General features: G+C 42.6%; 1 protein-coding gene across 9 annotated transcripts in view; it reads left to right on the top strand.

Moving 5' to 3' along the window:
• TNRC6B (trinucleotide repeat containing adaptor 6B) overlaps positions 1 to 26,617 on the top strand; it is a 223,687-nt gene that overhangs the window by 156,019 nt on the left and 41,051 nt on the right. For 7 of the 9 annotated variants that reach the window (XM_006150751.3, XM_006150748.3, XM_014588698.2 and 4 more), the window contains 7 exons: positions 751 to 3,099; positions 5,247 to 5,405; positions 8,949 to 9,124; positions 12,192 to 12,266; positions 14,179 to 14,224; positions 15,715 to 15,863; positions 21,150 to 21,275. In XM_006150751.3, coding sequence (XP_006150813.1) covers positions 751 to 3,099; positions 5,247 to 5,405; positions 8,949 to 9,124; positions 12,192 to 12,266; positions 14,179 to 14,224; positions 15,715 to 15,863; positions 21,150 to 21,275 — 3,080 coding nt within the window. Of the gene's footprint in view, positions 1 to 750; positions 3,100 to 5,246; positions 5,406 to 8,948; positions 9,125 to 12,191; positions 12,267 to 14,178; positions 14,225 to 15,714; positions 15,864 to 16,847; positions 17,019 to 21,149; positions 21,276 to 26,617 lie in introns of all 9 variants that reach the window. The other 2 variants (XM_006150753.3, XM_014588699.2) reach the window with 2 other exon arrangements.

Below are 26,617 nucleotides of genomic sequence, written 5' to 3'. Positions count from 1 at the left end.
ACGCGCATGGAAAGACACAATAAGCAGAGTGCTCCAACACTTAGCAAAATGGCTCTAACCAGGAGAAGGTTATTTTCAGGTGATGGGCTCAAAAAATACCTTTCTAGGAGAAATGGCACTTGAACTAGGCCCAGAAAGATGACCAACTTTCATTGTTTGAATTCATGAGGAAAAAACAATTAGATAACAACATGGAATGGTGCCAGGGTGAGGAAGCATAAACTGGAATGTCAAGTAATGTGGAGTGTAGACCTCTCCACAAGTAGTAGAAGATCAGACTAGAAAGACTGGTTGCTCCCAGGTCATGGAGTATCTTAATCAGACTCTAGCCCAAAGAGTTTAGCTTTATTCTTTTGCATTAAGGAACTGCTGAAAGTGCTCCAAACAGCAGTGATATAACAAAAGGTGTGCTTTAGAAAAAACACTGGAACCAGAGTGTTTAGAGTTGATGGGATACACAAAGATTAGGGTGTAGTTGCATTGTCTCAGGATAAATAAAGGCCCTTCCTTGTCATTAGGAATGGCAAGGAGATAGCTTTGAGAAGTGTGGAATTAGACTTAGCCATTGAACATCGGGAGATTGAAAGAGGAGAGGTGACTAAGTTGTGATACAGTCAACCGAGACAAGCAGAGGGGCAGAGAAGCTAGTTTATGGGGAAATGTGATGAGCTCTTCAGGTGCAGTTTGCAGCGCAGGTATTAATGGGTAATGCATGTGAAGCTGTGACTGATAAGACAATCTCTTTCCCAGAGTCAACCCTTGGAGGTGCTGCTGCTTCAAATTATGCAAATTCCACGTGGGGCCCGGGAGCCTCCTCCAACAACGGCGCCTCCCCCAACCCAATTCACATCTGGGACAAGGTGATTGTAGACGGGTCTGACATGGAAGAGTGGCCTTGTATTGCCAGCAAAGACACTGAATCTTCTTCCGAAAACACCACCGATAACAACAGTGCCTCGAACCCTGGCTCTGAGAAGAGCACTCTGCCAGGAAGCACCACTAGTAACAAAGGAAAAGGGAGCCAGTGCCAGTCTGCAAGTTCTGGGAACGAATGTAATCTTGGGGTCTGGAAATCTGACCCTAAGGCTAAATCTGTTCAATCTTCCAACTCTACTACAGAGAGCAACAATGGACTAGGAAATTGGAGGAATGTGAGTGGTCAGGATAGAATTGGACCTGGCTCTGGCTTCAGCAACTTTAACCCAAATAGCAACCCATCTGCCTGGCCAGCACTGGTCCAAGAAGGAACTTCTAGGAAAGGAGCATTGGAAACTGATAATAGTAATTCCAGTGCACAGGTTAGCACAGTAGGTCAGGCATCCAGGGAACAGCAGTCAAAGATGGAAAATGCGGGTGTTAATTTTGTTGTCTCCGGCAGAGAACAGGCTCAAATTCATAACACTGATGGACCAAAAAATGGAAACACTAACTCCTTGAACTTAAGTTCACCAAACCCCATGGAGAATAAGGGAATGCCCTTTGGAATGGGCTTGGGGAACACCTCCAGGAGCACTGATGCCCCTTCACAAAGCACTGGAGATCGAAAGACTGGGAGTGTTGGATCTTGGGGTGCAGCTAGGGGGCCTTCTGGAACTGACACAGTCTCTGGACAAAGCAATTCTGGAAACAATGGGAACAATGGAAAAGAGAGAGAGGACTCCTGGAAAGGAGCTTCGGTTCAGAAATCAACCGGGTCAAAAAATGACTCTTGGGACAACAATAATAGGTCTACGGGTGGGTCCTGGAACTTTGGCCCTCAGGACTCTAATGACAACAAATGGGGTGAAGGGAACAAAATGACATCTGGGGTTTCTCAGGGAGAATGGAAACAGCCGACTGGGTCTGATGAGTTGAAAATTGGAGAATGGAGTGGTCCAAACCAACCAAATTCTAGCACTGGAGCATGGGACAATCAGAAGGGCCACCCCCTCCCTGAAAACCAAGGCAATGCCCAGGCTCCCTGTTGGGGAAGATCTTCCAGCTCCACAGGAAGTGAAGTTGGAGGTCAAAGCACTGGAAGCAACCACAAAGCAGGAAGTAGTGACAGTCACAATTCTGGCCGGCGGTCATACAGGCCCACACATCCTGATTGTCAGGCTGTCTTGCAGACTCTTTTGAGCCGAACTGATTTGGACCCCAGGGTGCTCTCCAACACTGGCTGGGGCCAGACTCAAATTAAGCAGGACACAGTGTGGGATATTGAAGAGGTGCCAAGGCCTGAGGGGAAATCAGACAAAGGAACTGAGGGGTGGGAGAGCGCTGCCACACAGACCAAGAACTCAGGGGGCTGGGGAGATGCACCCAGCCAAAGCAATCAAATGAAGTCTGGATGGGGGGAGCTCTCAGCCTCTACAGAGTGGAAGGACCCCAAGAACACAGGAGGCTGGAATGACTATAAGAACAACAACTCTTCCAACTGGGGAGGAGGACGACCAGATGAAAAGACATCTTCCTCTTGGAATGAGAATTCTAGCAAGGATCAGGGCTGGGGAGGTGGACGCCAGCCCAATCAAGGATGGACTTCTGGGAAGAATGGGTGGGGCGAGGAAGTCGATCAAGCAAAAAACAGCAATTGGGAAAGTTCTGCAAATAAACCTGTGTCTGGGTGGGGTGAAGGAGGGCAAAATGAAATCGGAACTTGGGGTAGTGGTGGGAATACAAGCCTGGCTTCAAAAGGTGGGTGGGAAGATTGCAAAAGATCCCCTGCTTGGAATGAGACAGGCAGACAGTCCAATTCCTGGAATAAACAGCACCAACAGCAGCAGCAGCCACAGCAGCCACCGCCGCCACAACCAGAGGCTTCTACTTCATGGGGAGGCCCACCCCCGCCACCGCCCGGTAGTGTTCGACCTTCCAATTCCAACTGGAGCAGCGGGCCGCAGCCCACCACCCCTAAGGATGAGGAGCCCAGTGGTTGGGAAGAGCCATCCCCACAGTCGATTAGTCGGAAAATGGACATCGATGATGGCACTTCAGCATGGGGAGACCCTAACAGTTACAACTATAAGAATGTGAATCTGTGGGATAAGAATTCCCAGGGGGGCCCAGCACCTCGAGAACCAAACCTGCCCACCCCGATGACCGGTAAATCAGCATCAGGTAAGCAATAGCTTTTCCTAGGAGGTTTTGATGAAGACAAGAAATCCTAGACCAGGACCTTTTTAAATTAATTAGTTAATTAATTAATTTATAGAGTTTTTTGCCTTAGGATGTGTGTGCTCACCAGAGAGAGAGAGACACTGAGAGGGAAAATGAGAAATTATCCCTCCCCCCCCCCCAGGGGAATAGCCATGCAGCAATCTTTTCTCCTCCATTCTCTTGGGATCTTGGGCACGCATGCACATGCAGCCCGTGTGAGTTTCAAGTCATCAGGTTTGGGACTTCGAACCTTGGTTGGCCATGGGGGAGTCCAGCAACATAACAGCTAAACCATTTGCTGACCCCATTATTATTATTATTATTAATTTGATCAGAGAAAGGGCAGGTGAGAAAGCTGGCCACTAGATCCAGGATTCAAACTGCAGTTGGCCATGTGGGAGTCTAGTGTCTTAACCACCATGCCACCTGCTGGCCCCAGCGACTTAGAGTTGCTCAGAGAATCTTTCCCTCAGTTTCCACTTTGTGCTAACAGAATCTCTCTTTTTATAAAGTGCTAGCGATAGTGGATGCTGGTTACATATTTTAATGTTCTTGGCAAAAAGAAACATGACTACCCTGTGTTAGTCCCCAAAATTATTTTTTCCTGTAATTGTATTTGTCTATAGAACCCATAAGATTAATATTTTGCCAAATTAAGCCCTAGATTTTAAAATTAAGTAATGGCAGAAATAGACTTGATTCCCATTCTGAATCTACCTATGGACACACGCTCTGTGTTTCTCTTTCCCCAGCAAAGAGAAATATTCTGTTGTTTTTCTAGTAATCATCACCTGTTATAGCAAAGTGGGCATCTGGAAAGTTTCTGTCTCTTTGAGAATGATTTTTAATGATTACCTCTGGAAGGGTAGTGCTTTGTATAAGAAATTGTTCCCTCGTGGTACTCAGTTGCCCAAAACATTCTTCCCTTGCTATTTGAATAGAAAATATCATACCTGATAAATTCAAAGTAGCAGTGGTAATGTCACCCTTAGTTTGGCATTGTTAAGTTGGCTGTATCAATAAGTTAAGCAGATGCACCTTTGAAGTCTTTTTTTAAAAATGTTAATCGTAATATTAAAAATCCATTTTCTGCTTCTCCAAGTAAACCTAGCATTTAGTAAATCTAATCATGGCCATAAAGAAGATGATTATGTGTAACTAGTTATTTTATTCTAGTACTGAAAAGATTGAGGAAGGAAATTAAGATTGTTCATTAACTCCCCATTTAGAATACAGTCTGCTAACATTTCAAAAAGGTATATCCTTACAGTAAAGACCTTCAAACTCTACAGAAAAGCAAGGATAATAAATAAAAGAATCTTAAGCCCTGGAATCACTCCCCAAAGATAATCTCCTAGATATTTACGTCTTGTTTAGAAATTTTGTTCATACTCATGGCAAAATGTCTTTATCCTTTAAAAGTTCTACAAAAATTTTACTTTCTATGCTGTTCTTCACCTTGCTTTTTTCATTATACGTTTAAGTATTCTGTGTCAGCACGTTAGAATTCTTATAATTGATTCATATTTAGTACTCTTTTTATCAACTCATAGTTGATCTAACCAATCCCCTTTTGATAGATTTAAGTTGCTTCCAGTGGTGGCAGTGAGCATCGCTGTACATGTACATTGACAAGTATTTCTATGATATAATTTCCTGGCAGTGGAATTACTGGGTCAAGAGTTAAAGAGGCATTGCCAGGTGCCCCACTCCCCCAATGTTGAATCCACTGTGCCAAAGGGCACTTGTACTCCCCAGTGAGGGGTGGGGGTAGGGGTGGGGGTGGAGCGAAAAAGTGAAAAAGCACCTCACTTGGAGAATGGTTATGCCACCATCCCTTCACTTCCATTTCGTGCACCCTTCGGACTTTTGAGATGGATGCACACGTGCTTGGCTTGCTTTTCAAGCCACCAGCACCCAGACTCTAACTGTGGGACTGGCCATGTAGAATCCAGCCATCTTAACTACTGAGCCACAGGCTGGCTCCAAATCCATTTTTATTTCTACTAAAAGAACACAAGTAAGCCTATTTGTGCCACCTTCACCCCATTGGACATCACAGTGTTTTCATTTAACAAACCATTCTTAGAGACTTCCTTTCTTTACAGTCTGGAGCAAAAGCACACCGCCTGCTCCAGATAATGGTACTTCCGCTTGGGGTGAGCCGAATGAAAGCAGTCCTGGGTGGGGTGAGATAGATGATACAGGAGCAGCGACCACAGGCTGGGGGAACGCGCCTACCAATGTTCCCAACGCCATGAAACCTAGTAAGTATATAGCACTTTTATTTTTGAGGGACTTTTTGTTAATTTGGGAGTGAGACATTTTGGTGAGGGCTGTTAAGTGCTTTAAACTGTTGATTGAATAAGATTCGGGACCTCGCATGCTAAATAAAGTTATAGCAAATGGTGGTGACTTGGCTTGGCACTTGGCTTGGCTTATGCTAAAATATTCACAGTGAACTGAAAGTCTTAAGTTAATTTTGTTGACTTTGTTTTAAATTAGGTTTAGTGTCTGGCCAGAATTACAATTTTAATGTGATACTCTTTTAGCCCAATAATTGTACTGTGCTTACCATGTCTATTTTGCATTTCTGTTGATTCATATCATTTAAACTAAGCATGCCCTGGCTTTCGGTGTGGAACATGGTCTCTGCTCCCAGGGACTTCATCCTGTATCTTTCTCTGCCTTCTTCTCTCATCTTTTGCATCTACCCACATAAGAACATTTCAGGTTTTTGAACCCAACGAAGATTTCATTTCAGTTTTTTAAACAAAGAGTGTTACACTTATTCATAATCACTGAAAATACAACTATACTTAATCCCCTGACTGTGTATAGTCATGGTGATTTATAAAATTTTGGAGACTGATGCTATGAAATGTCGCACTGGATGTTTCTGAATTGAAAAACTCAATTTCAGTTGTTTGTTTCCACTTGTTTATAACTTTGCAGGATTTTTTTTTTTTAAAAAGTAAGGTACATGTAAGGGATTATCTTTAGATTAAATAGTGAAATTTTATGAAACAGTTAAAAATTTGAACAGAAAAGAAATTTCTGTTTCTGATTTTATCATATGATAGCCCGGACTCTTACAGCATCACATGAAGAAGTATAAAAGCTATATTCTAGAGACTCACACTTGCACTTACATAACTTGACTGCATTTTAAAAATATAAACTCTATCTTGTAGAAGTAGCTACCTTCATGAAGATTTTATCTTTTCATGATTTTCTTTGTGAAATCAGTTGGATCATTATGAAAAATGTCATCTAGTAGACTTGAAATAGATCCAAGGTGCTATTGGAAGACATTAACCAAATCCCTCAGCGATACGTTCAAGGTGTTTATATTGCTTTACCAAATTCAGTATCACCTCTCTTCTACCATAAAACCCTCACTTTTCTCCAGATTCTAAAAATGTCACCCAGTCTTCGGAATTATCTAGTTATAGCTTATACCTTTCTCTAGGGGACTTGAATGTGTAATGCCTACCCATTGAGGCTCTTAGTTAACCTGTGATCATCTCTAGCCTGCACATGTCTTAATTTTTTTGCTGTAGGGCACGAATACACACTAGAAAGAGACAGAGATACGGAGGGGAGTGAGAAATCCCCCCCCCAGCGGGTTTGGCCATGTCGTAACCCCTTCTCTAGTCTCCTGTCACGATTTTGGACATGCATGCATGCCCCACGTGATTTTCAAACCTCCAGTCTGAGACTTGAACCACAGAGTCAGCTGTGTGAGATTCAGCTGCCATAACCTCCATGCCACCTGCTGACCCAATGTCTTAAATTTTGTTACAAGTCCTATGATTAAAGATTAGAGTTCTCGGGGTAGCTCCATAGCCTGGTGGTTAAGGCAGGTAGATCCCACTTGGCCAAACCCATGTTCAAGTCCCAGACCCAGCTGCTTGAAAAACATATAGGGCAGGGACCAGCAGTTGGTGTAATGGCTATGTCACTGGACTCCCACATAGTCGACCACGGTTCGAGTACCGGACCCGGTGGCTTAAACTCACCCCGGGCGCATGTGCGTGCGTGCGTGCCCAAGATCCCAAGAGAACAGTGGAGGAGAAGGGATTGCGGCGTGGCCATCCTCCCAGGGTGGGTGATTTCTCGCTTTCTGTCTCTCTGTCTCTGTGTGACGAGCGCTCGCACCCTATAGCAAAAATCTCTCCAAAAAAAAAAAATACAGGATACTTATGTGTGCATGCCCAAAATTCCCAACAGGATGGAGCAGAGAAGGGATTGTGGCCTAGGGGCCTGACCACACCCCACTGGGGAGTACTTTGTCCTTTTCCATCTCCCTTACAAAACAGGTTTGCACCCTCTAGCAAAACAACACAAAGTTTGGCTTCTTTCTCTAAGAAAGATTCATTTGAGTGTCTTCATTTTTATAAAGGGCTCAGTGTACTATGTATGTTGGATTTTTTACTCCTATTGCTTGTCAATGGATTGTGTGCTTACATAATGCACATATGAGATGGGGGTATATAGTTTATGGTGGCAGCAGTCATTCAAGGAAAGGCCTGGAAGAGCCACTTTTCTGCCTCTTGAATCTCTCTGAGAAAAAGAGAGATGAAGATCTGTGTCATACGACTTCCCTGAATGTCCTGTTATTTGGTAAAGATGTGGATATAAATTTCTAGACAAGAGAATATATTTTCTCTTCTTTCGCCGTGCTATACAGTTTTACTACTGCAAAGTGTATCTTTCAATTCCATACAGTATTTTTTTTAAGAGTTATTTTATTTGTTATTATTTCTACTTTGACCAGAGAGAGACAGAGAAAGTAGGGGGCGGTGAGAAAGCAAGCCTCCAGGTCTGGGACTTGAACTGTGGTTGGCCCTATGGAAGTCCAGTGCTTTAAGCACCATGCCACCTGCCAGCTCCTCCACATAATATTTTTAAAAGGAAATTAGATCTAACCCTAATCTTCAAATGAAAGATCTTTGTCTAGGAGAGATGTTGGTAGAGTAAACTGTGGATGCTAATGTCGATACCACTGTCTTGCTTCCTCTTCTCTAACTTCTGTTTTCTCTTTTTTTTCCCCATACATTGTTTAGTTTTATTTATTCATTTATTTTAATTTGACCAGAGAGAAACACACACACACACACACACACACACACACACACACACACACGGGGCAGGTGGAGTGGCAGTGGTGACATGAGAGAGAGTGAGAAAGCAAGCCACCAGGTTCAGGACTCAAACCGTGGTTAGCCATGTGTGAGTGCCCAGCGCCTTAACCACCAGGCTACCTGTTGGCCCTTCTGTTTTTGTTTATCCTTCCTTCTCTATCCTACATTTTCTCCTCCTGTCTTTTCAAAACCAGTGTTTATATATTGTCTTTGTTTAGGGTCTCTTTCTTTAGTATTCAAGAAAATTCAGGTGTGTGGATATAATTTCAAATTCCCCTGGCTATTCATGAGTTTCTCTTCTTTCACCATGTTGATATTCAGTCTTATAAAATTTTCCTTTTTCTTTTTCTCATGATTTTTTTCTTTTCCAATTCATCCCAAAGTAGACAGTTCTTTATCATACCTTATATTTGTAATATGTGTTATGTATAAAGTACATAACGTGCATTGGTTTGTTGGCTTGTATATCATGGAAGTTTTGGGGGTTTATTTCCTTCTTTCTAAAATATGCATGATAGTATTTGCCTTGTCATGTACTTGGAGTAGATGAAGTTACATTGGTACTAAAATGCTGTATCTGGAAGGAATTATTATTCTGGTTGTTATATGTATGTTGTTATGTTATATATAGCTGCAAAGAGCTGATTCATTCTTCCCTTAAAGATTCCAAATCTATGCAAGACGGCTGGGGGGAGAGTGATGGGCCAGTCACAGGAACTCGCCATCCCAGCTGGGAAGAGGAGGATGATGGAGGAGTCTGGAACACCGCCGGCTCTCAGGGAAGTGCTTCCTCCCACAACTCAGCAAGCTGGGGACAAGGAGGAAAGAAACAAATGAAGGTACCCACTTTGGAAATGTTTGTGTTTGCTTATTCATTCTTAGAAGTCATACTGAGAATTTTTTAATGGAAGGAGTGAGGCAGCTGGAGTGCTTGAGGTCCTAAGTAAAGGGAAAAATACTTTCTGCACTTGATCTTATCCGAAGTGCTGAGAAGTAATGGGAGAAATATTTTCTTACAAATAACTACTTCCCTTTAACCTCTCATCTTCCTTCCCCATGGCCTTAACCTTGAACTGCAGAACTGCTGTAATGAAATGAAATGTTCAGAGCTACTTTTCACTTTTAGCTTTTACATTATATTAATTTGTTGGAAGCTCTCAAGGTTTACTTTATAAATGTGTTGTGCTTTTGCATTCTAAATCCAAAGAAATCCTTCAAATAAATCCTTACTGAAATATAGAAGAGGAACCAAAGGGAGGTAACACTGCCTTCTTCATTGTTGAGAATGTCTGGATTTTATCTGATATGGGAAATTCCAAGGCCCCCAGAACCCTCCTCCTTGCCACAGTAACTAGATCAGCCTCTGCATGCCTATTCTTTTCCCTCTAGATCTGATGTCAATTCAGCTTCTCTTTGGGTTTAAATAATTTGGTAAGGATTTTTGTTTTTAAGAACATCAGTCTTTGGGGACCAGCAGTTAACGTAATGGCTATGTCGCTGGACTCCCATGTAGTCGACCGCAGTTCGCATCCTGGACCCGGTGGCTTAAAACTCACGCTGGGCGCGTGTGCGTGCGTGCCCAAGATCCTGAGAAGAGAATAGAAGAGAAGGGATTGTGGCGTGGCCATCCCCTCTGGGGGGTGATTTCTCGCCTTCTGTCTCTCTGTCTGGCGAGCGCACGCACCCTATAGCAAAAAAAAAAAAAAGAACACGAACATCAGTCTTTGAACTTGGACCACTATCTTGGCAGAAGCCCCTCCTCCACCTCCCTCCCCCATCCCACAAGTGAAATGGTGGAAATAAGAAATGGACATCCATTAACTTAATTTCAGCAGAGGAGCCTTGCTGCCCTGTGAAGTGCTTTACAGCTGATATTCTCCTGGGTTTCATACACCGTCCAGGACGCCGTCCTAGAAGGCCTCGTGGTGGCTAAGGATTGTGCCTCAGCCCTTTGCCAGTAGGGTATTAACTTCGGGGAGTACCCCAAGTTTCTATCATAGGCTAAGGATGCACTTGCTCTACGAGACGTTATAAGTGATCATTTATAGTTTTCTCTCTCTTTAAGCCTTTTATTTTCTTACTCTGGTCACAAAAGAAATTAGTCAGTCGGCTTGTCAGCACATTCTTTCATACTCTCGGGCTTCTAGTCCACTTCTGCTGTCTTTTGGTTATTTTCAGATTAACAAGGCAACCATGTTAACTGAATGAAAGGTACTACCCGATACTTCACTTAGGTGACAGCCAAGATGTAATTAACTTAATTAATTGAGGATTGACTGTTTTAGCTCCAGGACCGGTGATTCCAACCTTTCATACTGAGGACTTTACAACAAGAAAAGAAACTGTGATAAAATACTTACAACTTAAATTTCTCTCTGAACCATTTTAAAGTATTACAGTTAAGGGGCATTAGGCACATTCACGTTGTTATGTTACCTTTAGCACCATCTGGCCACAAAACTAAAACTCTGTCTATTAAAGAGTGACTTCCTAGGGAACCAGCAGTTAGCATAATGGCTGGGTTGCTGGACTCCCACGTAGTCGACCGCGGTTCATGTCCCGGACCCGGTGGCTTAAAACTCACGCCGGGCGCGTGTGCGTGCGTGCCCAAGATCCCGAGAGGAGAATGGAGGAGAAGGGATTGCGGCGTGACCATCCCCCCTGGGGGGTGATTTCTCGCTTTCTGTCTCTATGTCTCTCTCTGTCTGTCTGGCGAGCGCACGCGCCCTACAGTGAAAATCTCTCAGGAAAAAAAAAAAAAAAAAGAGTGACTTCCTATTCCCTTCTCCCTCCAGTGAGGGCTTTTTGATCTTAAAACCTGTGATTAAAGTACTTCATCAGTTTTTTCTTTTTTTAGGGTTTCTGTCATGGGACGAATTTACTTGGTGGAGAGACAGTGAGAGGGAAAGTGAAAAATCACCCCCTATGGGGATGGCCATGATGCAGTCCCTTCTTCATTCTCTTGCTGGGGTTTTGGGCACACATGCACATGTGCCCAGCGTGTTCAGATTGCCAGTTCCAGGGCTCCAACTGTGGTTGGCTGTGTGGGAATCCAGTGCCTTAACCACCATGCCACCTGCTGGCCCCTTCATCACTTTCAAGACTAATAAAATTGAAATGACGAATCCCATTCCAGCATACAGAATTCTTATCTGTAGACTACACAAGTGTACGAAGTCTCCCATTCCCTTCCCCACCAAGTCTCTATCGTAGCTCCACCTGCCCTCTTCACAGAAGTGAAAGTGTTAAGTAGCTTGTCTCAGTTTAAAAAAAAAAAAAAAAAAAAAAAAAACAATAAAAACATAAAGCAAGCTCCCATCTCTACCTCACTTTGCCCAGGAGATCGGTTTTAGTATTTTCCACTGGGACATTTCCCTGCCTCCCCCCACCAAGGGCCAGTGTCCTCTATGCTATGAAACAAATGGATGAAGTGCTACACGGACGCGTTCTTCATTGCATCCACAGGAACAGCGGTGACCGGCTTAAGCAGGCTCCCTTCAAATACTGCGCACTGAATCAGGCTCTTTCTTTTCTCATAATAAAGACCGGCTTGGGTTACAGGGAGAACAGCCTAATGAAAGCGAAAGTAATAAGATATAAAACCTACATTTTACAGGATCTGATGTTGACTTCCTTCTACTTAGAAAGTAGAAACATTACACAAGCATATATTTTTTCCAGTTACTTTTAGTTATATGTGATGAATGAAATCAGAATGAAAACAGATATAACTAGGGCTCATTAATTATTTAAACTAGCATATAAAATATTAAAGTGACTGAAGTTAAAAGAGAAACAGGAATCAAAAAGATAAACTCTTGGTTCTACATTTTTAGTCTATTTATGCGACTCTGGTTGGAGTGAAATAAACATTTGGTTCTGAGGTTACATACTTTTTTTCTGTAGTGCTCACTAAAAGGAGGAAACAGTGATTCATGGATGAATCCTCTTGCCAAACAGTTTTCAAATATGGGATTGCTGGTAAGTTCTCTTTCTTTCTTTCTTTCTTTTTTTTTTTTTTGGCTTGCTGTAAAGCACATGTGATCACTAGAGAGAAACTGCGGTGGGAATGAAGGGAGAAATCATCTTCTGGGAGGGTGGGGGGAATGGCCACACTGTAATCCCTTCTCCATTCTCCTTTTGCGTTTTTGGGCACACAGGGACACATGCCTGGTGTGTTTTTCAAGCCACCAGGTTTGAACTGTGCTGTCACTATGTGAGATTCAGCCACCTTAACCACCACGCCACTGGATGGCCTAGGTCTATTTTCTTTCCTTTTTTTTGAGAGACTTTTTGCTAGGGCACATGTGCTTGCTGGAGAGACAGAAAGTGAAAAATCATACACACACCTCCAGGGAGGATGGCCACACCACAATCCTTTCTCCTCCATTTTCCTCTCAGGATTTTGGGCACACAAGCACATGTGGCCAACATGAATCTTTTTTTTTAAAGAATTATTTTATTTAACTTTATTTATTTATTTTAATTTGACCAATGAGAGAGAGAGAGAGAAAGCCGCCAGGTCCAGAACTCAAACCGCAGTCACCCATGTGGGAGTCCAGCGTCCTTAACCACCACACCACCTGTGGGCCCCCATGAAATGGTTTTTTAAGAATTATTTATTTTAATTTTATTTATTATTATTGTATTTTAACTTGATCAGAGAGAGACCAAGACAGAGAGAAAGAGAGTGGGAAAGTAGAAAGCAAGCCACTACGTCCGAGACTGGAACTGCAGTTGGTCATGTGGAAGTCCAGCACCTTAACCACCATGTCACCTGCCTGCCCCCCAGCATGAATTTTAAGCCGCCAGGTCCAGGACTTGAACCGTAGTCAACTACATGGAAGTCCAGTGATGTAACCATTATACCATTGGCTGGTCCCCAGTTCTATTTTTTTATGTATGTAATATATGCCAACTTTTCAGTGCAAATTTTAAGACTACTTGCAACACATGGTACAAAATTACAGATTTAGAAACTGTTGAAATAATGGTCTTGATTTGATCTTTTGGGTTAAGCAATATTTGTTCTATTCATAATGACATACTGCAGCAGCTAAGGATTGTGGCTTTTCAATCTGTAATCTTTGTGTCCTTTTTCTTAGGAGACAGGGAAGAGTCAGATACTTAAACTGTCTGCAGTTTTCGCTGACCACACTACTATCCCAACTTCCATATTATGATTCTTTAAAAGACAACAACGAAGTAACTAGAAAAGCTACATTGGGATCAATTAGAGGGAATTCTTATAGAATCCTAGGAACATTGTGAGGACACCCTGTCCCTGGTAGCCAAAAGACAAATGACCCGACTTGGCTGCCATGTTGAGATTTGATGACTTGACAGGTCACGAGAAGTTGTCGTCATCGTTTGGCTGCCACTCGTGGAACTGGATCCCGGGCTGAGTGGAACTTGAGGACAGTGGTTTATTTCTCCAAGCAGTTATTTAGTTTTTCCTCTGTCTACAGATTTACTGAGGCTCATTGTATATGAAAATGGAATTCTAGGAATATAGGCAATAATAGCAAACTAGTTTATTAGTATGAGAATGTCATTGTCTTTATTCCTGTTTAAAGCTCATTTCAGAGGACCTTGCCCAGTGCCAGTTGTAAGATGTGGTTCACACGTGAAAAATACCACTGCTGCTCTGACCGAGACACAGCTGTTCCTTTTTTTTTTTTTTTTTTTTAAGAATTATTTCATTTCATTTCATTTATTTATTTATTTTGAACAGAGAGGGACAGAGTGAGAGAGAGAGAGGGAAAGTGAGAAAGCAAGTCGCCTGTTACAGGACTCAAACCATGGTTGGCCATGTGGGAGTCCAGTGCCCCATGTCACCTGCTGGCCCCCACAGATGTTCTTAATTCTCTCTTTCCTATTCTTTATTTTTCAGAGTCAAACTGAAGATAGTCCAAGCAGCAAAATGGACTTGTCTGTAGGTATGTTTCACTCCTCCAGTGAGGACAGAATGGTGCGGATTCTGCTGTTTCTGACCTCCTTTTGGGATCTCATACCTTGAATAAATTGATGTGGGACAGCCTACTGGACAGTTATTAACACTTGTGCAATGTTAGATACAAGGTAGGGGTGGAGAGTTTGGGTGATAATGAGAGCCAGGAAACAATATAAGTGAACAGTGAGTGCCAGGTAGGAGAAAGTGGGCCTGGAGGGCCCTGGTTAGCCACGAAGAGCATAAGTTCCCTTGTGAGGATCCAAATAATGTGCTTGGCCTGGCATGCTTGGCTGTGTCAAGTCTCAGTGTTTCGAGAGGCCAGTAATTCAAGTATTTATTGACTTCTCAGTGTTTTTTCTTAAGAATTACCTTATTTAACTTTATTTCTTATTTTTATTATTTTTTAATTTGATCAGTGAGAGCGAGAAAGTAAGAAAGCAAGCTACCAGGTCCGAAACTTGAACCACGGTCAGCCATGTGAGAGTCCAGCAACTTTAACCACCATGCCACTTGCCAACCCCAACATCTCAATGTTTAAATACTAGAAACTAATTCATATTTTAAAAATACCCTGTGGGGCTAAACAATGTGTCTGTGGCCCTGCCAGACGTAGCCCTCAGGTTGCCAGTCCCATCTGTGCTAGGATATTTCATTATTGATGAACTCTTACATTGCAGCTGGAAAAGACACAGTACCGCTCTTAGTCTGTGGGACTTTCACAGTAATGCTGTTTGGTGCTTACTCTGAGAAACTTAGAGAAAATTAAACTCGGAAGAAAAATAATCCTGAATAGTAAAGGAAATACGAGTCTTCGATCTGTGATATTCCTTAATACACTAATAACTAACCCATAAACTTCGTGGGGTGCTAATCATAATGCTAGCGTGCAGGAGCAAATTCATCGAGCTATGAAAAGAAAGTGTGAACAACCCCTGCACCTGGGAAGTCACATCGTATAGATAATGTGGACACATCACCTTCTGTGTTCCACTCTTAAGTTCTAAATTTTAGGGCCACAGCTGTGCTTCTTTCATCTTTTCATTCCCTGTAACTGTATTCATAACCCAAGCCATTTATCTCACAGATTCGAATTAGCAAAAGCAGACAGTTTCTCTCACTGAAGGCATTTAAATTTGTAATCAAAATGTGTTCCTCACACATCAATAAGCAGTCTAAGTATTTTCTGAGCCAGATTTTTATCAGGTTTGCCCTAAGGCTCTCTTTCAGTCTTCTATGGAAAATATACTACAAAAGATACCTGTTTTGTTTCATTTAAAAAAAAAACAAAAGGAGTCACATGTGTTCCAGGGACAAAAACCCTAGTAGCCTTAACCAAGGAGAGCTCCCTGCTTCTGTCCCCCAAAGTAGGAAGCTCAGCCCTACCACCCTAGGGAGGATAGTGGGATAGGCCATTCTTGTGTCCTGAGGGAGATTTGAATTCTTAAAAATTTTTGTTCTGTTTATGCTACTTTTCAGGAAGCCTTCCAGATAAAAAATTTGATGTGGACAAGCGAGCAATGAATCTCGGGGATTTTAATGATATCATGAGGAAGGATCGATCTGGGTTCCGTCCACCTAATTCCAAAGACATGGGAACCACAGATAGTGGGCCTTATTTTGAGAAGGTGAGTTGAAGTCTTTGTTTAAGACAATAATTCACAAAATCTGCTTTGATTCTCATTTGTCTTTTGATAACTAGAGCATAAAATTACTGAACTAAATGAGCAAAACACAAGCATCACTACATTGAAGTGGTAACATGAAAGCAGCTGATGTCAGTAGGTGATTAGGCAGAAGCTAAAACTGTGTGAGTATTGTGAAGGTCTGAATTTGGAAAAATGCATGAAGTTTAGGGGGTGGCATAGTCAGAGTTTTTGTAGCAGGGGAAAATGTACAATTGAAACATGGAGAAGAAATTTTGGAGAGAAATTTATTCTGGATTCTCTTTTTGCTGCTATGTTTTTGCAGATTAAATATTGTGATTTTTTTTTTTTTGAAATAGCCCTTGTCACCCACCAGCCTTGCCTTCTAGTTTTAAGACGACTCTCATATCTTTCTCCATTTCCTAATGAACCGTGTTTAGATACAAAGGTATTCGTTTCAAATTCTTGAGTGCCAGGTTTAAACATGCAATTTATACCTCTTGGTTTTGATTTTTAACATTTCTAATGGAGGAGATTTTTTCTTGACTCAAAATAGCACTTTTCAGTGTTCCTTGTCTTCAAGAAAGCAGTTAACACGGCCCCTTTCTGACCACTGATGCTGGTCCAGACAGCAGCACGCTCATAAGATTGCCCTGATTCTGTCTCAGTAGCCACATAGTTAGAATAATCAATATTAGATGCATAAAAGTAAAGTGTCTGGCAATTTTTATCTTAGCGCAATGGACAGAATGTGTTACTCAGAGGATACGACAAATCTATATCAAAGAGGATGGCAGATGGTGTCTGTTGGGCAAAGTATAGTGGTGATTATCAGTTCCAGATTCCATCCTCGGTTATTGCTAATGCACTCTAACTTTGTTCCTGGTGCTTCTCTCTTTTCCCTTCTTGCATTCTGTTGCTTCACTAACCAACACTCGTGATTGGCTAACTCCTACTGCTTTTCAGCTGACTTTGCCTTTCTCCAATCAAGATGGGTGCCTTGGGGATGAGGCTCCCTGCTCTCCCTTCTCCCCTTCTCCCAGCTACAAGCTGCCTCCCTCTGGTTCCACACTACCCAACGTCAGCCTTGGAGCAATCGGCACAGGGCTCAACCCCCAAAACTTCGCTGCTAGACAAGTAAGGAGGCCTCTCAAATTCGTATGCTCGGCTGTGGCCTCGCCTTGGCCCTGGTCTGCAGTCTATTGCATCATTTGTCTGTCTTGGGAAATTTGTTGATTACTGAATGCACAGAATGATATTTAGTGGAGAGTATAGATTTCTTAGCCCATAGAACCCATCTCTCTTCATGTTTCTCAACATGGATTTTATTTTCAACCTATTTCTTTTGTCTTCTCATTTTGGGTCATAAGTTTACATTTAATAAGTTAACTGCTGGGAGGCAGACAAGTAGTATGGGGTGAAAGTGCTGGACTCCCACATGGCGACCACAGTTCGAGTCGCAGACCAGGCTTCAAGCCACTGGGTGCATGTGTGCATATGCCCAAAGTCCCGAGAGGAGAATGGAGGAGAAGGGATTGTGGCGTAGCCATCCCTCTGGGGGAGTGATTTCTCACTTTCCCTCTCTCTGTCTCTCTGTGTCTCTGGTGAGCACACACTTTCTACCAAACACCTTCAAAAAAGTTAACTACTAACTTAGGAAACTGTTGAAGCTACAAAATTACCTTATTGAATCTAATTTAGTAATAAATTTATCATTTTAAAAATTACATTGAATGATAAGTAATTCTTTGGAGGTCTTTTCAACTTAGTGAAACTGCTCATTTAAAAAGCAGTAAAATTAGTAAGATTAAGTATTTCAGGTTTGTAGCATCTTAAAATCAAGTGTCCTTAAATGTAAAATGCAAGAGTTACCCAGAGAAGGGAAACAGTACTAGCAGGTAACGGGGCTTTGAGAGGAATGGATAGTGCTGTGTTTCCATGGACCTGGAGTGGCCTCTTTCTAGGTCTCCGCCTCCAGGAAGCACTGTGCAATAGAAACCAAATTGGCAGGGCTGCTAGAACGATGCCTCCTCACCTTCACAGGCCTGGGGGACACTGCAGGGCTCTGTCTGTCACCCCACAGCCCCCCCCCCCAATTGTAGAGAGCGCCAGGGATTAGGAGCCATAGTTCCTCTACAGCAGTCCCTCCAGCTGTGATGTCTTCCTGGTCCTAGTTCTGTGACCAGTTGCTTGTTGACCTTTACCTCAGGTGCCATGGGAGGGCATTAATTATACAACTTGTAATTACTCATTGTGTCCTGTTTTCATATGATGAGTTTCACACATAAAGGATGATATAAAACAATACCACTTACACCATCATTAAGTTCATAGGCCTTTCCTATGCTCATTGTTGCCTTAGCACATTTAAAACTAGATTATACTATATCCATGTGTTTCAGATTGATTCTCTCTGGATTGGCAGTTAGAGAGAACTTTTTGTTTTCTTCCTAGAAATTTCACTGTTTTTCTTAATATTGCCACAGAGAACATGGATATATATGGCTTACATAAACAGGAGAGAAATAAATATAATAATGTTTGGGGGACCCTTTAGGTTGAGGTATTAAAAACATAATGTAGTTATAAAGCTCTTACTTAATGGTGATTAAAAATGTGATTCCAGGTTCACATGATTATCAAATGCTACTAGTACACACAAATTTGAGGATAATAGACTAGCCAAACTAGCTGGGCATCGAACTGTAAGAGAAGGTCATTGCTCATTGCTCCTAGTGTGTGGGGACTTTTTGTTTTTTTGTGGGGTTTTTTTTTTTTTTTTTTTTTTTTTGATCTGTGGATTGCTACAAAGTCTATTGTTAACCAGGTTGTTACACTTTTTCTATGCAAATGTGGTCATAGTTTTTTTTTTTTAGGCTATTTTCATAGCATTAATTTAATGTAGCTTTTAATTAAAAAATAAACTTTAAGATTTGTATTTCTCAAGTCACAGAAAATTCCTGTCAGTTTGGTCATTTTGTTTTTGATTTACATACTTCTGAGTTAAATATTATGACTGAGGCAAATATCACCAGTAACTGTGAGGCCTTAATTCATGCAGGTCATCGTAAAAGCCTCACACACGACAGTACAGCTTTAGCAGGAGCCAGATAAACCAGCATTAGCATATATGTAAGCTTTTGACAACCAGTTTCCTAATTTCTAAATGTAATGTTTTAAAAGGCCAAATCTTTATGATTGCCCTAAATTTATCATTGTACAGAACAGCTACATCTGAACTAAGAAGATGTGGGACTTTTGGAGACAGGTTTCCTGACTAAGCACAGAGAAGGCAGGGCTTTGACCTAACCGTATTGCCATTCATCTCAAATATGCCAAAGTACTTGGTATGGCTTTAGAGACCCTTGATAATAAAAAGCTTAAACTCTTCAGTAAGGGAAGGTGGGATCTGTCTACTGTAAAGAGGCAACTGGAGCTTGATTTTATAAAAATGTAAAAGAGTAAAGTATTCTTAATATTTCTTAACAAAGGAGAGGTTAAAATTAAAAATGACCCTCACAAAGCAGTTTTATATTTGCCAAAACATGAACTCTGGCAAGGACATTAGATTCTCACAGTCCCACCATCCAAGGACCAATCATGAAAAACAGACATCTACTAACAAACCATTATTTAGTAGGAAAGTGTAAGTGGGGGAGGTATTCCTGGGGAAAGCAGCATTCTTTGTTTTCTTCAGGATGGTTAGTAGCCAAGTTATCAGTTGCCATGGTCTGAGAAAGTTAGAGCCCGTCTGGCTCCCCGTTTGATTAGTAGGACAAGAGAAATGGGCATACTAGAGTTTAGAACGAAAGGTCTTCTCCTGCGTAAACAATCCTTTGAGAATCCACAAAACTCATGGTAGATCTTTGGAGATGCACAGATTTTGAATGCCATTTTTATGTTTAGTCATTTTTACCTTCAGTGCTTTTTTATGTTCATTAACTTCCCTGTAGCAGTGTCTTAATCTAATTTTGAATCATTAAGCCATCACAGTACCTTCAGTTATAAGAACTTAATGATGTCATTACAAAATTCTTGTTTACGATTACCCTCAACCCCGTGATCTAGATTTAGGATGATGGTGCTGACTTCAGTTCAGGGGGTGAAAGCAGTGGTAAGCTCTCTCTCCTGAAGATGTTCAGTGGGATATTTTCACATGCATAATATTTGTGGGTCGTGGATGTTTGCAAGTGACATTTACATATTCATGGTGCAGGGCATTACTGAGGTCTGGGAGTGCAAAGAGGAAAGGACTGAAGTGTTTTAAGAACATACAGGTGGGCTTAGTTCATTCGTTATGAAATGCAAAGAAGGTTTTGGAGAAGACTTCCTTACTGAGAATGACTTCCTAGGCAAGCCTTTAAGGCTGGGAGAAGGTGGTACATAGAAAGAACCTCTGGCAGAGGGACTAAGCTGAGCATGGTGCCAACTTACCAAACAGAATTTCTTCACTGAAGGACTTTCATCAGCTAGAAGCAAGTCATGGAGGAGGGACCACCACAGTCCAGCTTTTTGTATGGCTCTCTCATGGAACAAGGTAGAAGTGCTTCTAGGAACTAGTGAGCTTAGTTTATATTTAGGTAGATGGTTATTCACACATTTGAATGAGAAATAACAGGTGAGTAATGTTTTAGTATCTCCGTAATGCTTTTTACTTTTTCTCTTTCTTGTTTTCTCAATCTCACTGAAGATTGGTTCACATTTCCTCAAAGAAGGGGTCTAGCCGATCCAGGACAGGGAAGGGCGTTCAGACCTGGGGTCGAGTTCTTACGGCACTGGGGTCACTGTGGGATGGCAGTGGTTTTATAATTAAACTAACCGGCAAGATAGTATCACAGTGCTGTTTCACAGTTGATGTTATTCAGGAGCCTGCATTTCTCAGTTACCTTTCAAAATGGACCTCAGATTATATAGTTCAAATCTGATAAGTCCAATCTTCAACAGAGAAGAATAGCTGAAATAAATATTATATTGCCTATACCTTTTAGTCACACACACACACTAAAAAAGAATATTTCTGACATTTGACAAAATGTAACTCTTTTGTTTTATAGAGTTCATCAGACTACACAGGTGTGCCCGTGACTTGAGTTGAGTCCTTGCCCTGGGCATGCCAAGATCAGGAACTTCTCAGTTATAAAATTTTGTTATTCCATGGAACACATGGAATAACATTCGATTCTTCTGAGGGATAGAAAACCAGAACTGTTTCTTAGTTGTATCTCCTCACGTTAACACGAAAACTTACTTTTGCTGTTATGTTTGCAGGGTGGTAATCACGGTTTGTTTGGAAACAGCACAGCACAATCGAGAGGCCTGCACACACCAGTGCAGCCGCTAAATTCTTCTCCTAGTCTCCGGGCGCAAGTGCCTCCCCAGTTTATTTCCCCCCAGGTAAGAAATATTTTGTTCCAAGATTCAAAAAGACTATTCTGGTGGTTCCTTTTTTTAACCGACTCTTCTTGTGGTCATAAAAGGAATAAATGTAGTCAATAGGCTGAAGTGCAAAGCATCCAGATGCCAAGGATCAAGGTTTTATAGGACAGAATATCACATCTGGGTGCCGGCAGGTGGTGAAGTAATTATGGTGCTGGACTCCCACATGTCTGACCGCGATTCAAGTCCAGGACCCAGCAGCTTGAAATTGATGCTAGCCATGAATTTAGGGTAACTGTGCCCAAAATCTCAAGAGGAGGATAGAGGAGAAGGTATTACAACAGGGCCATTTTCCCAGGGGGTGATTTTTTGCTTTCTCTTTCTGTATCTCCAGTGAATGCACACACCCTATAACAAAAATCTCTCCTTTTAAAAATTCTTTTCTAAAGAATTATTTTATTTAACTTCATCCATTTATTTATTTTAATTTGACCAAAATACAGAACGAGAGAGAGAGAAAGTGAGAGAGAGAGGGGAAGAGAGAAGGGAGGGAAAATGAGAATGCAAGTCGCCAGGTCCCTGACTTGAACCATGGTTGACCATGTGTGAGTCCAACACCCTTAATCACCACACCACTTGCTGGCCCCCAAAATCTCTCTTAAAAATAAAAAAAATCTTGAGACCAGCAGATGGCATAATGATTACGTCACTGGACTTCCTCATAGTCAACCATGGTTCAAGTTCCGGACACTGCAGCTCAAAACTCATGCCAGGCATGTGTGTATGGGTGCCCAAAATCCTGAGAGGAGGATGAAGGAAAAGGGCCTGCGGCGTGGCCATCCACCCCAGGAGGTGATTTCTCACTTTCTGTCTCTCTGGCGAGCACACATACCCTATAGCAAAAATCTCTCTTAAAAAAAAGAGAGAGAGGGACCCAGCAGTTAGTGTAATGGCTATGTTGCTGGACTCCCACGTAGTCGACCACGGTTCACGTCCCGGACCCGGTGGCTTAAAACTCACGCCGGGGGTGTGTGTGTGCGTGCCCAAGATCCCAAGAGGAGAATGGAGGAGAAGGGATTGCGGCGTGACCATCCCCCCTGGGGGGTGATTTCTCGCTTTCTGTCTCTATGTCTCTGTCTGTCTGGCAAGTGCACGCGCCCTATAGTGAAAACCTCTCCAAAAAAAAAAAAAAAGAGAGAAAACAGTAAAAAAAATGTTACTGTTACTTATTTCTTATAATTATATATTATATAATAAAAAGTAGATGTTTCTGCATGAAAAGCATTATGATTATATTCTTTTCAGACTCCCTTATTTTTCTAATACTACATTTTTTTAAGTTGCCTGTAATTAAAACTTCTTTATAAATTCTGATGTAGCAACATGTAGAGGTTGGTTGTTCTTGAGGATTCACCTGCAGATAAACAGAATTACCAGATTCTAAGTCACGCTTCATAATTTTGAGGAGTTATGTGCTAAAATACCGACTCAGTACACTGTAGGGGAAGGTTTAGATGCAGTGAAGTAGCAGAGACTCCCGAACTAAAATCTTACTCATGGAGCAGCTCTGTATAGGATACTGTCCTTTGTGACACATGGAAACCTTGTAGGTCTGTTTGTTATAAGAGATGCGTGGTAAGTTCTTGGGTGTATTTTTTGGAGGGAGGGGCTAAAGTGGAGAGATTTGTTCCAGTCCACCACACACTCTCCCTCGTACATATTGTAGAAAGCAGGTCTCAGGAGTGGAGTAAAAGCTGATAAGCCCATGAAGGATCCGGTGTGTAACCTTGGTTCTTAGAATGTTTCTTCATGAACTAAGATCAATTATAGGGTGAATCGGACTCATACAATTAAAGCAGAGTAGGGGCACTCAGTAGATCTGCCAATGGTTGTAAGCAATGGTTTTTTTGTTACTGTTTTTTTGAGTCCTCCCTCCCCCTTTCTTTGGGTTACATAAATTAACCCATTTATTATAGGCTAGTGATACTCTAGATGTCTGTGGAACTTCTACAGGTCTTTCAATTCCTTCGGTCTTCTGATGGTGGACTTCACAGTGACAGCCGAAGTGGTGGTGTAGGTCAGGCACCACCAGCTTCCGTTTTCATGTAGGAACCCCCCCAGTACCAGATCCCCACAGCCCGTCTCTTCATCTTGGTTTTACCAGAGGACGAGCAGGTGTACTTGGTATGCTGGCTGATTTCAGTTTTCTTTACCATTTTCCAGAGGGAGGCACCACAGTGGGTCCCATAGTTACCCACAATGCTGGCATTCTTGGTCCATCTAACCATGTCGCCACCAACTAGGTCTGAGCCCAGAGAGCTTGAACTCCCTTTTATGAGAGGGGCTTCCATGTTTATTTGAAACCATAATCTATGTTATTTTATATATATTTTTAATTTGACCAGAAAGGGAGGGAGGGAGAAAGCAAGTTGTGAGGACCCAACTCGAGCCATGGTTGGCCGTGTGGGAGTCCAGCACATTAACCACCATGTCATCTGCCGGCCCCTGAAACCGTGATCTATAGGTTTGAAATCCACTTTCAACATTCTGATTCTGTCTTAGTAGAGGAAGAAAGGTTCATCTACACCTCACCTCTTGCACCAGCTGCCCCTGTGAAGTCCTGCCTGGGACTCTGTATCTCTTTGTTTCAAACCTCTAGCTCCTTCGCCTTTCCCACTAAATTCTGTTGTCTTTCCAGCCCCAGGTGGCAATGTGCCTTCTAGACAGAGCTGCTCCTAAGCAGTGTCATCTTCATTCTTGGAGCACAGTACTCTTTGGGATCAGGCTAGCAGTCATTCGTGGCTGCTGAATGTCTGTAGTGTCGTGGTGATGCACAGATGAAGAAAATGCCATCTCTCTCCCATAGCCTCTGGGGTTGGTAGTGAGTTGGGGAGAGATGATAGAATAATCAGACACTGCGATAAATGTTGTAATAAAAATGTTTAACAAGCTTGAGGAATTGGTTTCTTACTACCAGTGACATTTAGACTGAATCTTGAAGAATGAGTCGGAGTTCTCTAGACTTCAGTCAGATTAAAGGCTTCTTTTAAGCAGCTGTAGCTTCTTGAGCAAAAGGGCAGTACTACCTAGAAGAACATGGCATGTTTGGGGAAATGGAATTAGCTAAATAATTAGTTTTAGCTTGTTGAAGCGTGTGTGTGTGTGTGTGTGTGTGTGTGTGTGTGTGTGTGAGTAGTGATACAGGAAAATTTGTGGATTAGGAAGATAACAATGGCAATAATTATTGAAGACATGTTTGAGTAGTGGATGGCTAGAGTGAAATAAAGCACTGGCAAGACAAGTACAGAAGTCCAGCTAAGGCAGTGACAGTGGAGATTAAAACCTTCTTATGGGGCCAGCCTGTGGCCTGGTGGTTAAGGTAGCTCAGTACTGCTCGGCTGACAGCAGGGTTTGAGTCCCGGACCTGGTGGCTTGAGAAATATGCCATGTGCTTGCGTGCTCAAAATCCCTAAAGTAGGGAGAAATGGAACAGAAGGGATGTGACCACTCCCCATGGGGGGTGGGGGTGCTTTCTTCTTCCTTCACCCCACCCCAGTGGTGAACCTATGACCTGTGTTGTAGAATGCAGTGGTCTGTTCTCCATTCTCTTAGTCTGTATGAGCAGCGTTAGACACACTGGATGACTTTACAAAATGCTTCACCCATTTGACTTTTAGGTACCTTCCATATTGGTTCTCCACCTGTCTCTCCTCCTTTTCCTTGACCAATTCCTCCTTGCCTTCCCAACATTTAGTCCTCAGAGCCCTGGCTCTCAGGCCTCTACAGGCATTGCTAGGTAGTCTCCCAGAGGAGTGACTTAAAATCCTAAGTTCTAAAATTGTATCTTCAACCCACATCTTTTTTTCCTTGACTCCAAACATCTATCAATATGCCTTACGGACATCTCAGTTTTCGTGCCCAGACAGACTTTCTGGTGCCACTCCACTTTCCCCTGTAAACATTCTCTTCTCCAGGTAAATGACCCTCATTCCCAACCTGCAGGTAAGCCCAAGGACCTTGGAGCTAGTTGTGACTCCTCTCATAGTCCACACACAGTCCCTTGTCAGCTCTTCCCTACAGAACTTTATCCAGGGGACCGGCAGATGGCATAATGGTTACATTGCTGGACTCCCACATAGTCAACTGAGGTTCAGGTCTCGGAACTGATGGCTTAAAACTCATACTGGGTGCATATGTGTGCATGCCCAAAGTCCTGAGAGGAGAATCGAGGAGAAGGGATTGCAGCGTGGCCATCCCCTCTAGGGAGGGTGATTTCTACTTTCTGTCTCGCTGTCTGTCTGGCCAGCACATGTGCCCTATAGCAAAAATCTCTTTTACAGACAAACAAAAACAACTTTATCCAGAATCTGACCATTTCCCAGCACCCCTGCTAAATCAGCCCCTTATCAAGCCACCACTGTCCCCTGCCTAGGTTATTGCAGTGGTCTCCTGCCTGCCCCTGGCCTGCTTCATCACTTGCTTGTCTCAGACTTAATTCTCTAAAACCTCACCATTGGCCACATGAGCACTTAAGACAGGACTAGTGGCTAAAGAATTGTATTTTATATTTTATTTCATTTTAATTAACATAAATTTTAATAGCCACAGCTTATTAGTGGCCACTGTGTGGACAGCCAGATGTTGACCATTTCTACATTGTAGGGAATTCCAGATAGCACTGCTCTGAAGCTTACAGTAGGCCATGTTACACCTTGCTGGGAACCCCCTCAGAGCTGTATCACTCAGTGAGAATGCAAAGCAGAGTCTACAGCGGCTTTTTACAATTAAGCTTATTTGTTGGGTTGTTGGAAAAGTCATGATGCATTTTTGCATAGAAAAATATGTTGTGACTTCCAACAACCCAGTATTTCTTTGAGGTTGGACACACCCTCAGCTGGATCTGTGTACCGTGACCTGCCCCCGGCTTTAGCCAGCCCGTATCACAGGCATGCGCATACTCGCCTACTGTGGCCAGGGAAGCCCCAGGACATAAACCCACGACCTCTCCCATGTGGATCCAGTTATGTTACCACTGTACCACTGCCTGGTTCCTGCTGTGGTCTTGGAGACTTCCCCCTTCTCTCCCTGCCTGATACCTGCCACTCTGTATACCCATGCCTCTCCAGCCAGGTGGTCCCAATATAGCAAGCAAATTCCCGGAATGCTCTTTCCCCAGATTGTCGTGTGGTTCTTTTTTTGAGAGGTTTTTGCTATAGGGCGTGTGCGCTGGCCAGACAGAGAGAGACAGAAAGCGAGAAATCACTCCCCAGGGGGGATGGCCACGCCGCAATCCCTTCTCCTCAGTTCTCCTCTCAGGATCTTGGGCATGCATGCACACACGCCCGGCATGTTTTTTTTTG

Source organism: Tupaia chinensis, unplaced genomic scaffold (genome assembly GCF_000334495.1).
Source record: "Tupaia chinensis unplaced genomic scaffold, TupChi_1.0 Scaffold000294_5, whole genome shotgun sequence".
Taxonomy (NCBI): Eukaryota; Metazoa; Chordata; class Mammalia; order Scandentia; family Tupaiidae; genus Tupaia; species Tupaia belangeri.
The sequence above is the reverse complement of the archived record's forward strand: the minus strand, read 5'-3'. Positions and strand labels throughout refer to the sequence as shown.